Source organism: Sapajus apella, unplaced genomic scaffold, assembly GCF_009761245.1.
Source record: "Sapajus apella isolate SASKATOON/1434 unplaced genomic scaffold, GSC_monkey_1.0 scaffold139, whole genome shotgun sequence".
Lineage (NCBI taxonomy): Eukaryota > Metazoa > Chordata > Mammalia > Primates > Cebidae > Sapajus > Sapajus apella.
The window spans coordinates 673,328-686,100 of NW_022437079.1; the positions used below are offsets into that span (position 1 = coordinate 673,328).

The 12,773-nt window shown below is 50.2% G+C and overlaps 1 protein-coding gene across 7 annotated transcripts in view; it reads right to left on the reverse strand.

Annotated features, from left to right (window-relative positions):
• The window catches only part of ARNT2 (aryl hydrocarbon receptor nuclear translocator 2), a 189,027-nt gene that overhangs the window by 17,676 nt on the left and 158,578 nt on the right, over nucleotides 1-12,773 (reverse strand). For 5 of the 7 annotated variants that reach the window (XM_032263864.1, XM_032263867.1, XM_032263866.1 and 2 more), the window contains exons 13-17: nucleotides 11,933-12,005; nucleotides 10,982-11,105; nucleotides 5,613-5,712; nucleotides 2,147-2,285; nucleotides 1,303-1,468 (exon numbers count right to left, since the gene is read on the reverse strand). In XM_032263864.1, the coding sequence (XP_032119755.1) occupies nucleotides 1,303-1,468; nucleotides 2,147-2,285; nucleotides 5,613-5,712; nucleotides 10,982-11,105; nucleotides 11,933-12,005 (602 nt within the window). The remainder of the gene's footprint in view (nucleotides 1-1,302; nucleotides 1,469-2,146; nucleotides 2,286-5,612; nucleotides 5,713-10,981; nucleotides 11,106-11,932; nucleotides 12,006-12,773) is intronic. The other 2 variants (XM_032263863.1, XM_032263868.1) reach the window with 1 other exon arrangement.

A 12,773-nucleotide genomic window follows, 5' to 3' on the forward strand; every position in this document is an offset into this window, starting at 1 on the left:
GCATGGCATCAGGAAGTGTTGTGCTGAAGTAGATGGGACAGAGGCTGGAGGGACGAGCATGGCATCAGGAAGCGCTGTGCCCCAAGACCTTGGGCTGAGTGGGGCAGACGTGCCACTGTTAGCGGAGGAGGTGGGGGAGTTGGCCAGCAGATGACAACTTCCCATTATGTGCTAGGGGCTCCGCATGGCATTCTACTTTCTTTTGTTTTTTTTGCTTTATCAGAGAGGGTCTCACTCTGTCACCCAGGTTGGAGTGCAGTGGTGTGATCATGGCTCACTGCAGCCTCAGCGTCCTGGGCTCAAATGATCCTTCTACCTCAGCCTCTTGAGAAGCTGGAACTGAGAATCATGCACTGCCACACCTGCCTTATTATTATATTATTTATAGAGACAGGATTTTGCCATGTTGCCCAGGCTAGTCTTGAACTCCTGGGCTCAAGTGATCCGCTACCTCGACCTTCCAAAGTGCTGGGATTACAGGCGTGAGCCACCGCGCCCGGCCTGCACGGCATTTTTCGTAAGGCTGACAGACAAGCAGCTGTAATGGAAGCTTTTCACTTGCCACGGGGAAATTCAGGTGTGTGAGCCCAGCTTCATGCTCATCTGAGGAATCAATTCTGTAGAGAAAAGCTCCATGAACCACACTGCTGGGTGTCACCCAGTGACCTCACTGTGAGAAAGCAGGCAGCAGCTCAGTCTTCTTACCAGGACCGTGGGTTCCTTCCGAGCCTGTCCTAAGTGGAGTGGAGCCCCGGCCCTGGGAGACATGCTGAGGAGGTCTCTAAACACGCAGAGAGTGAGCAAGGCCTGCGATCCTCAGAAATGCATGGGACACAGTGGTTCCTTAGTCCTCTAAGGCCTGAGGCCCCACTAACAAGGCTAAGATGGGTGTTTTTAATATTTAAAAGAGAGAAAACTTTACAGGGTTATTTATGCAATTGATTGTCTCTATAGCTATGCTCTAGTTTCTTGAAACAAGCCTATAATGTTTTTGACTTGGAGGACCTGAAAATCCTTGCTAGGGGCCATAATGGGTTAAAATGTATTCAGATCACATCACACACAAGAACACAGTCCCAGTGCCTTGAAAATGATAAAGTCCAATCACAAAGCCAAGGCCTACGCCCCCGGTCTCTTAGGATCACCTTAGGCCTCCCCATAGCCAGAGAGAGAGGAGGCGCTCGGAAACCTCCAGACCTTGTTCTGGTACCTGAGAGCTGGGGTTCAGCCTCCTGACTTCAGGATGTTCAGAAAGCGTTTTTGCTGGCTTTCTCAGAACCTCTTCCCCTCGTTCCCACCTACCGAACCCCGGAGTCCTGTTGGCAAGGCTGGAGTAGGCGTTCCCGCTTGGCGAGGAGGTGGCTGGGCTGGAGAGTGGGCTGTAGGAAGAGGGGTCTGCCGGGTAGCTGTGGCTTGTTCCAATCCCAAAGGGAGACGACTGGGTCTTGCTGGACTGAGATGGGAGTTGCTACAATCAGGACAAAGCAGAGACGGAAAGCATCACCAGCAGACCCCGCCCCCACCCATGCCCCAGGCTGCTCACAGGGGCAGTGCCTGCTCTGGGTTGATAGTGACTCCCCATGGCCCTCTTCTCTGGCTGGGCACAGGCCTGGGATCAGCCCCGTGTGTGAGGCTCAGGAAGTGCAGGATGTTTGGGGCGGTGGTTGAAGTTACTCCCCAGGGCTACAAGGATCCGGGCCCTCTGGCGTCTGGTTACCAAGTCCTTGGCACTATGAACACCCAGAACTCCCTCGGCCCAATCAACACCTACCCTCATAGTGACTACGAGGGGGTCGGGGGTGTCACAAGGGTGGGTGTTTTCATGCCTTCCTGGAGCAGGAGCAGCCAGAGGTCCAGAGTAGTGAGGGGCTCATTCTCGATGGGGGGCTCTACCTGCAGTACCTTTTCCTGCCAGCTGCCCCAGGGTATGACTATAAAGGGAAAAGGCTGCTGACGTCGCATGCAGTGTGGCTCTCGGAGTGCCCTGAGGGTGGCTGGCGCTCCTGAGTACCCAGCTGCTGTTAGGGTGGTTGGTGCCAGCTAGGAGCTGACCGATCCCCAGAACTGCAATCCAAACAAGAAGGCATTTCCCGGAATGCTCTGCCTCCTTGGCACCCGGGGGAGAGGCCCTCACAGATGCCCATACCTGTCCCGGAAAGGGCGGACGACTCCCTGTCCACGCCACCTGACTCTGGTTTAGCTGCCGGGAGATTTGGGACATGTTCTGGCCCGTGGAAGAGGAGGACTGAATATCATTCACTCCAGGCACGTGAACCACGGAAGAGCTAGAAAAGAGGAAAATACATTTATCCCAAGGAAGCATTTGGTTTGCGTGAGTCCACTTGCCCAGCCAGCCACGTAATCCGCCCTGGGCCACCTTCCTGGCTCTCCATGCAGCATGCTACTGTGTCACTAGAGAAAATGACTAACACATGGTGAGCCTCAGAGCCCCTCAGCTGTCCTCCTCTCCCTGCAGGGCTTCCTCCGCCCTGCTGAGTGGTCCTGCCATGGCTGGTACTTCCTCTCCTCGTCCTCCGGGGTCTCCCGCACACTCCTCAGCCCCTATCCTACGCCTGTGCATCCTCTGCTCTCAACAGATGATTTGGTTCCCAGAAAGAGAGAAGCTTCTTAGAATAAAAATCAGTCTCGGTGTTCACTCACTCCTTTGTGCTCTGGTTAATTTGTTCCTTTGGGGCACTCAGGAGGCTTAAGGATTCAGGAAATAGGTTGCAGGCCACAGTGCTAAATGGAAAAGCTTTTCAATGAATACCTGCTGGAAGGGGCCTAGTCCTGCTACCCAGAGCTTACCTCTCCCACCTTCAGTTCACCTTCGACTTAACTTAACGTGTCTTTATTAGGCCCCTGCTGTATGCCCTGCTCTCTGCATGCCCTTTGCAGGCTCAATCTCTGACCCGGCTTAGCTCCTCAGCAGGCACTGTCTGTACCACCAGGCACTTCTTCCATGAGGTTTTCCAGGCTATGTCGATTACATGAGAAGCTCATCAAAGACTAAAAGGCGGTGGGCAGGCTTTTACTTTGTGTCAGGCCCCTCCTCCTGCCTCCTTGGGACGAGCTCAGCATGCAGGGTAGTGCGCTGGGTGCCCATGAATCCGTCAGGTAGGGCAGAAGGGGGCTCATCACAGAAGGCTTTTGGTCCAGGTGGATTTTCAGCTCCGTGTTAAAGGCAGGGGAGAGACTGGCTACAATTTTATTATTGTATTCTAATAAGTTTCCTATGCTGTCTGATCCCTTTTAAAACAGGGAGAAACCAAGAATGTCAGAGACGTTCTGGTGCTGATCGTTGTAAAACAGTTCAGTCGCTTATATAAAGGAGCCACCATTTCCATCAGTCTACAATCAATCCCTCATTTAACGTAAGGGCTCCTTTCCCATTCTCCTCCCTGGTGAAAGTATTGCTTCACAGGACATTTTCTGGTCACTAATGTCTAGTAGAGCCCTCTCCCACAGACCCCCAGCCCACGGTGTCCTCCCCAAAACACTGATGGATGAAGACCGCTGTAGCACTGACAGCCAGTAGGAAAGGCGCCTTGGCTGAAAGGGATGGGCTTCTTGGGGCAAAGGGCCAGCCCTTCTGTACAGCCCTCCCTGGGGGCCTCTGGGCTACAGCTGCCTGCCTCAGTACAGACAGGCAGGGGTCAAAACTGGCGGGACCAGAGTGGGAGGGCTGTGGGTGAGGATGCACTTGGGGTGCCAGCGGCACCATTCTGCAAGCGGCCCAGGGCTCCCTATGGCTGTGCTGGGCCTCAGGGTCCTTCATCCCGCAGCCTAGCACATGCCAAGCCAGCTCAGACCCTTCAGACTTGTAGGAAATTCTGCCCATTCCACAGGCTTTAGCCCCGACAGGCATCCTTTAATTCACAGAGTTATTCATTTTATAGACTAGAGCTCAGCAAGTGCCTCCCCCAATGCTAGGCTCTGCACAGGTGCTCGGACACTCCCTGAACTCCTTCCCCATGCTGCCAGCTGCCCCTTCACTCATCACTGCCCTGTGCACCCTAAATTTTGGGTTCTACGACAACAGCCTCACCCAGGCTCTGCGCCTCGCGCTGGACCATCCGCCCGAGCACTGTCTGCAGCCTCACTCTTCTCCCAAACGTCGTCAGTGATGGTGTCCTCCGCAGCATGGCCCCCACGGCTGCTGCAGTTGCATCCTCTGTTTCTCCCATTAGTGGGGCCTCCCCCAGCAACGCCTCTTCCCAGCCTTCACCAGCACACTCCTCAGGCCCCTGCGCCTCTGCCCTGGTCAGGAGGCAGAACCTGACTTCTGCTTTCAGACCTAGCTGAAGAGTCATGCCACCGTGGACTGTCCCCTTGCCCTTGTACTGTCCCCTCCTTGCTCCTGCTGCCGCACCCTCCCTGATCCCCTTTGTCCAGAGTGGAGGACAAGCAGCAAGTGTCATGAGGACCCCATGAACATGAGCACCCGGGCAGGGCTGGCACTGGGTGCAGCATGGACTGTTGTCAATGCGTGCTGAGTAGCTGAGTAACTCAGCGGCCAAGAGAAGTCCGGAGGGCTTGAGTATTGCTCAGCGGAGCGCCAGCTGCAGTGACAATGGCTTAGGGGCTGCTCACTCAGAGCTGCTGTCTTGTCTGTTGTCCCCAGACCAGAGCCGCTGCCTGCGGCCAGAGCTCCCCAGAACCTCAGAGCAGTGTACAATTCAGTGAGACTCCGCTGCAGGCGTGGCCAGAGTCATTGCTGTGACTGCTAATCTGGGCCACGGCTGCTGAGCTACATGCTGCTTCTCCAGGAGGGTGGCCACAAAGCAGCGTGGAAGCGAGACCCGCATTCCTTATGGCTAGGGCAGTCCCTTGGCAGGGCCCTCTCTCTGGGTGGAAAACCCCACCTGCCTTCCTGGTCTGTGCCTGTATCTGGAAGCTGTGCTTAGGCTCTGGTCAACCTCACTGGAGGAGCCCTGCCCTGCTGGGCATGGGGTCTGAGACGCTTCTCCTAGGGAATTTAGCGTGTTCGGTGGGCACAGGTGAGTGCCCACACACCCTCCCCAAGAGCTGTCAACCTCTTCTCTGGCTGCTCTTGTATGCTCCTGGCTCCAGAAGTCAGCAGAGCCAGCCTCACCTCCAGTGATGATGCGAGGGCTTCCTCAGTGACCTACCAGATGCCCTTGATGCTAAGAAGCACGCCTTGGGAAGGTTGGACACCCTGCCTCGAGTGCCCTTTAGGATGAGGCCCAGGCATGATGGACTGAGCTGCCCACTCTTCCTTGGACTTGGCCGTGGCCTCTGGGTGGCAGATGGCAGGATACTCCTGGTACCTTGTCAGCTGTACCCAGCCCCACCTCGCTTGGATCCTGGCTAGAGGCAACTCACTCCCCTTTCCCAATCACTGCTACAGAACACAGTGGCTGGTGTTGTTCACATCCAAGAAAGAGTAACTGACACCAGGACTCTATGGCAGCTCATGGAGGGCTCACAGAGCAGAAGCAGAGCCACCGGAACCCTCAGTCTCGCCCAGGACCTGAGCACTGGTAACCACCAACTCATGCTTACAGTCCACAGAGCTGTGTTCTGAGACCCAGGGCTTTCTTGTCGAGGGAGCATCTTCCCACGCCATTGTCCCCCTCGCCGGCACATACCTGAAGGCCTTTCCGGAGTGTCCGGAGGGAAATGGGCTTCCTTGGGAGTAGATCTGCTGGGTCCCTGCTGCAGAGGCTGAGCTCATCATCTTCTTCTCCGCTAGGAAAAGCAGAGCGGGCGTTACATGCAAAGGTTCCCTGCTCTGTAGACCACTGAGGTGGCTGCCCCAAGAACAGGTGCAGGGGTGGGCACAGGGACAGGAGGATGGGAGTCGGGGCAGTCCACCTGCACACAGTCTCTTTGGCCTTGCCTCTCCTCCTGCCTCCTCGTCTCCCCTGGAGCCTCTCTGGCATGAGGGCACTGGGCTCTTATTCTTGACCCCCAGGCTAGGCCACAGGCTGCTTGAAGAGTGGGAAAGACTAAAAGAATGAATGAGGCCAGGCGCGGTGGATCACATCTGCAATCCCAGCACTTTGGGAGGCTGAGGCGAGCAGATCACCTGAGATCAGGAGTTCAAAACCAGCCTGGCCAACATGGTGAAACTTCATCTCCACTAAAAATACAAAAATTAGCCAGGCGTGGTGGCGGGCATCTCCCAAGTTGGGAGGCTTATGCAGGAGAATCACTCGAGCTCAGGAGGCAGAGGCTGCAGTGAGCCGAGATCACGCCACTGCACTCCAGCCTGGGCAAGAACAAGATTCTGCCTCAAAAGAAAAAAAAAGTTATGAGAGTTTGTTTTATTTCATCCAATCTTTCCAACCCGGCAGGGTAGGGATTCCAGGTCCTCTAGTTGTGAGTGAGGAAGCACAGGGTACCCGTGAAGAAGATGGGCTCTGAGCTCAGCTCTCTGGGTCTGCAACCCAGCTCCAAGGTAAGAGGTGCAACCTTGGACTGTTATTTACTCATCCCCTGCCTCAGTTGCCTAACAGAAAGGAGGTGAGAATAATTGTATCTTCCCCAGAGGGCTGTATGGAGAATTCAGTGAGTTCAAACAATTAAAAGTTTGCTATTGTTTGTTACAGATGAGAAAGGTGAGGCGTGGCTTATCCAAAGCCCCAAGCCAGCAAGAGAGGGCCCAGAACATGAATGCAAGCCCAGAGGTCTTCCCACAGCCCTGGAACTTGACTACCCCTGCCATCCTCACCCAGCAGGTGCCGCAGCAGGTGATGTCCAGGGCACAGCCCCAGACCTGTGTGTCTTGGCTTTCCACTAGGGTTTCTTTGAGAGACTGAGCTCCTCTAACACTGAAAACACTCAGCCCCTGGCCAGGAGGTGCAATAACGCATGATTTTCTGCCACCGCGGAATGGTGAGCAGAGTCGGCTCACCCACAGGGAGAGGCTGAAGAAACGGGCTCAAGACCCTGCTGGCTGCTCCACGAGGAAGAAGGTGCTTTGTGTGGTTTGGAGTGGGAGCACGAAGGGTCACAGTGTGCTAGGCAGCCGGCTCCAGTGTGACAGCTGTCCCTCCTTCGGTCATCGAAGGTGCCCAGGGCTCTCTGAAATGCCCTCTCAGTGCCCCAGAATCTTCAAATGTCTGCCCATCTCATCCCTACAGTCTCTAAGGTGTTCACCACAATGAGATATTGGAATAAAGGAAATAAAGGTCAGTTACATGGTGATTATTTTGCGCCCAGGCAGCCCCCATGTCTGCTCCTGTATCTGGCTTGCTGGTGGTGATGGGGGGCCGAATGGGTAGGTCCCTCTGCGTGGCCATGAGCAGTGATAAACACTCAGGCTCATGGGTTTGGGGTCGAGCGACCAGGCTGCCGGGACCATGTGCTGACTCCCATCCATGGAGACAACTTCTGTGAGGCTTTAATAAAAAGGAGCCACTGAGCAGTTTTCACGGTCCCTTTCCTGCCGCTGCAGTGACCGCTGTAAGGCAGTGGAAAATCCTTACAGGATGAAAGGAGCTCGGGCTCCCGGGCATGCCCGTGTTCGTCTAACCCAATCATAACATCTTGAATCTTGGGAATAAAGAGCAAGATTGGTGTAGGGGAGAGCTGAGGCTCAACCTTGCAGGAAGAAGGCAGACTTAGGTACTTCTCTTGACTCTAAACTTAATGCAGGCTGGGTGTGGCGGCTCATGGCTGTAATCCCAGCACTCTGGGAGGCCCAGGCGGGCAGATCACCTCAGGTCAAAAGTTCGAGACCAGCCTGGCCAACATGGCAAAACCCTGTCTCTACTAAAAAAATTAAAAAATTAGCTTGGCATGGTGGCACACGCCTGTAATCCCAGCTACTCAGGAGGCTGAAGCAGGGAGAATCACTTGAACCCGGGAGGCAGAGGTTGTTGTGAGCCAGGACTGCGCCATTGCACTCCAGCTTGGGCGACAGAACGAGACACCATCTCAAAAAAATAAAAAAATAAACTTAATGCAACCCCTTTTTTTTCCTTGTGTGTTTAAGTTTTTTTGTGGTTTGGGTAAATCAGAAACACATTTTCTTTTTAACTGCTCCAGAACATTTGACGGGTATAAAATTATATGCAATAATATGTATTATAATATTATATATAATTGTATTTGAAGATATTTGACTCTAGTTTTCAGTCTTTTATATCTTTCTCCATTTTATTATTTTGATCTATGTGACCTGTTAAACATGGAGAAAGGCCTACTGAAATATTTCACTATAATTATGGCTTTATCAGCCTCTTGCTGTGACTTGAATTATTTTGGCTTTCATATATTTCAATGTTTATGACATCAGTATCTTCACTTTAGGTTGAGAAACAGGAGTGGGAACATGAATGGTCACAGTGTGCTAGACAGCAGGCCCCAGTGTGACAGCTGTCCCTCCCTTGGTCATTGAGGGTGTCCAGGGCTCTCCAAAATGCCCCCTCAGTGCCCCAGAATCTTCAGATGTCTACCCATCTCATCCCTACAGTCTCTAACATCTTCTATCTAAATAAAATAAGCCTCTTTGCCCACTGGACAGTTTGAATTTTTCTTTGGCGACACTGACAATCCTACTTTCCTTCTCGGGTTTGCAGAGCGTCTCTGCCACCCCTTCTTTTAGGTTTCATCATTCATTTCAGCTTGTTTTCATTACATCATATTTTGGCGGCATATTCTTCAGGAGCGACTGATCGGGAGTCAACATATTTTCATTCTTGACGTTCACTGATGATAAATCTTTATCTATTGATTAATACTATCCTCACTCCAAAACGAGTCTGGATCTTTGGTGAAGAAATCTTTGAACTTCTTGATCTGAGGTTTTAGACTCTAATTTTTATTTAATGTTTCTGTGTTTTGTATCTTCTAATAATTTTTATGTTAATTTTCAGTTGTATTAGTTTCATTTTTCATCCTCACTGCTTTTCCAACCTATCACTTCCATTCTTGTGTTCTGTATTTTGATTCATTTCATAAACAAGTAAAATTTTACAAATTGTTTTTTTGCAAGAAGAATATGTAGACAGCGTATGTTTGTGAGCATCTTTCTGTTGTCCTCCAAATAGGAAAGCAGCTTGGCTGGTGGAAAATTTCAGGGTCATATATTCTTCCTAATTCTCTATTTATTCCTGTGCTCCCACCCCCATCCCACCACCTTCCCAAGACTTCTGGCATTTAATATCTTGGTGAAGGTTAGCAAACGATTTCCCTTTGTAAGTAAGGTAATTTTTTAAATCTCAATGTTTGCAGGATTTTTCTTCCTTTCTTCAAATTTAAACAGGTAAATAAAACAGATTATGTCTAGGTGTGAGTTTCTTTGAAATTTTCGTCTGGTATTCACTGAGCTCGTTCACTTGAAAAACTCAAGTATTTGTATTTTGGGAAAATTCACGTTTCTAATTCACTGACTTGGATTTCTATAACACTAGCCTGCTTTGTGCTGACCCACTTTATTAAACACTACCTTCCCCACATCAAATAACTCATTCTCAGATGTGCAGCATGGCCTGGAATCACCTAGAGAAGAGATACTGAAGATTCTCTGAACCTTCTCCTCTTTATCAGAAAAACTCGTTTCCAGAGGAGGACATTTGTTCTCATTCCTTCCTTTGGACCCTTTCTCCTCTTCTTTCTTTTTTTTTTTTTTTTTTTTTTTTTTTCCTGTTTTGCTAGCTTTATCGACAAGTGTCTATGTTTGGATTTCTCCAAGATGCTGTGGGTCTCTGGTCAAATATTTCAGGCTTATCTAGAGAAGAAAGAAACCTTTTCGACATGCTGTTGTCTCCTCTTATTGGATGAAATGATATTTCTCTAGAAAAATTGAGGAAATACGGATGTGGGTGGATGGCACATTTGGGTGGCCATGGGAGCCAAGAGCGGGGGGCTCCCCCGTTGTGCTGAGGGGTCGTTTTTTTGTTGTGTGCTGACAATGGGACTTGGTGCTGTGTTGGCACTCACTGCTCTCACAGGAGGCAGCTCCAGCTCCTGGAGGCTCTGACCTTCCACCAACATGCTGGCATCAGGAGGGCCGAGGTGTGCTCCCTTCCCTCCTGCCACAGGCCTATCTGTCCTCACCTCGGGCTTCGCTGTCTTCAGCTTGTTAGCCCCAGGCGGACACAACCGGGCTTCCCTCCAGCGACAGAGTTCCCCCTGCTTCCTCTTCACAAGCTAACTGGTTTCTCCCCTCCACTCATCCTGACTCCAGTGTATCTTGTCAAAATTCCTTGACCACATGAAAATAGAATCTTTCTTCTGATTTGAGAACCAACAAAGATCTTTCCAAATTTTACATTTTGTTAATTTCAGTGGTAATCTGAGCGGGAGAATGAGGCAGCCGGACACTCCAGCCCCATGTGACACCTTAAGTTAGAACCACACCGTCTCCTCTAATAGCAGTACTGACATAGGTAGACAGCCTAATGACCACCAGAGAGGATCAATCCTGTCAACTCTACGCAAGTGACAAAAAAGACGTAGGTTGTCTAACAATCTGGAAATATGTTCATAATAAACTCGTGAAAAAAGTAAGTTCCTGTGAGCTCAATTTCGTGTAAAAAAAGAATACATATGTGTAGAAAAAGATAGAACATACTTTAAAAAGTTAAAAACAGTTATATCCAGGTGGTAGGATAGAGGATCATTTTTGTTTTTCTTTTTTACTGTGTATTTTGATTTTAAAATGTGGTCCTCTGTGTTAGGGATTGGATTGCAACTTTTTACAGAGACATGTCTTGGCTTAATAAAACTAAACAGCACAACGGAATTTGTGGCTCATTTGTTCCAACTGCTCACATTTTAACGATGAGCTGCCAGGCCCCAGGTTGGTTACCCTGGGTAATTGATATATAAGAGGCAAGGCTAGCAGTAGAGAGAATTCATTCCAACTCACGTATTTTTACACCCTACCATGGTTACTCAAAACTCACATTCCATGGCCCCCTCTTTCTAAGAGTGAATGTCTGTAGATGGCCTGAAAGCAGCTGTATACCCCACACTCTCAAAACCTCAGTGCCGTTTGGAAACTTACATGCACTGATTCCTGCAAACATTTCAGCAAACCGAGGATCTCTTTCCTGGGAGAAGATTGCATCTGCCTTTTCCACAGACTTCCCGGCCTCATGAACACCGGCTGGTAGGTTGGGCACGGGGACCTATTTGTGCATTAAAACACAACAGCAACTCATGCATAAGGCACAGAACACGCGTCCCCAGGAGCCAGCAGCCCTCCTTCATCAGGGCCCCTCCCTCTGGAATCACTGGCATAATGAGCTGGAACATTCTATCGGGTGGGAAGCTTTTCTATATGTGAAAGCCAAGAACAGCCAGAGGGCGGTGAACTGAAGGTCACAGCAAGGACAACAGAGTCACCCTGATTACTTTCTTAGAGAGAGAAATGAACAACAGTCAACTTACTCTAAATATCAGAAAAAGGGGACACCATGTTTCACTTAGGAAAGGGAACAAATATCAACCCCTGTGGATTCCATCTGGCCAGCAACCAGAAGCAGTGAGAAGAGAAAGGAGGAGACAGAGGAAGGAAAGGAGGCAGAGCTGGAGAAGAGGGAGGCTCAGAGCATGACAGGAAGAGGCGCATTGAGGAAGGAGAGGACACAGACAGAGGTGGGGAAATGGCCAGGAAGCCAGGGGCCAAGGGGATCAGAAGCTGCTCTTGCTGGCTTCTGAGCATGTCTGCACTAGAGGTCATGCACAGTCCTCAGAAATGTCCTTCAGCCCTTGGGTTGACTGTGGCCCCTGGTTCTTCCCCTGTCCTCACACATTCTTCATGGCTTAATTCTGTAGGCAGGAGTGACAGCAGCAGACCCCCAGGGGACCTGTAGGTCTGCTCTTTGCATTGTAGTGGGTGGACGGGGCAACAGCACCCTTTGGGCTGAGGGGCTCAAGCTCGGGGCTGAATTGAGTCCCCAGTCCATTGGGTTGGAGACAATTCCAACAGGGAAAGGGTTTTCCAGAAAGTCACCTGGGATAAGTCATACGATGACAGTCCATCTCTCTGGTGTACTTCCAACTCTGCCTGCTGTTGCTGAAGCTGCCTGTGAAAGAAGATAACAAGGAGGGTCACAAAGAACAGAAGGGGTGCCCGTAGGGCTAAGCCAGGACTTCTCCCACACCTCAGAGGCCGGGTGGGTGACAGCCGATGGAGGTCTACATTGTTTTCCATTTTAAATTATATTATTTTCTTTTCAATGCCCTAAATCAAGACTCCAGACGCTGCATTTCATGTTAAGGTTACCATACTCAACTATTTAAGAAATCAATTTTGACATGTAAATTTATTTCATGCAGGGTCAAAAGATATCACAGAACAAATATTTTAAGGCAAATTCAGAAAAGCAGTTGGGTTTAATGCTGAATGAAGCAGTTGGCTTCAGCTAACGCTTAGCCATAAATGGGCCAGTGTTTACATTCGCTCACCCAATCCTCACACTACGCGTTCATAGTGTTACTCCACCCCCATATTAAAATTAAGAAACTGAAGTTCAAAGAGGTTATGTGATTGTCAAGGTCAGCCAGCTGGCAAGTGGTTGTGACAGAACAGAGCCAGGATCTGACCTGATACTTCTCGCTCCAAGGGGCGTTGCTGCATTTGGGGAAGAAATGACTTGTTGGGGGAAATGGCTGCTTTATGTTTCAAAATGGGGTTGTTCTCAAGGGAAAGTGAACTCTATAGCTCTGAGCCAAAAATTGACGGGATCCTCTTCAATTGTAAACATCATTAACAAGGACAGGCAAAAAAATTATTAGCGGTACTATGCAACTCAAATCATTAATAGACATTATTCCCAGCCCACAAATCAATT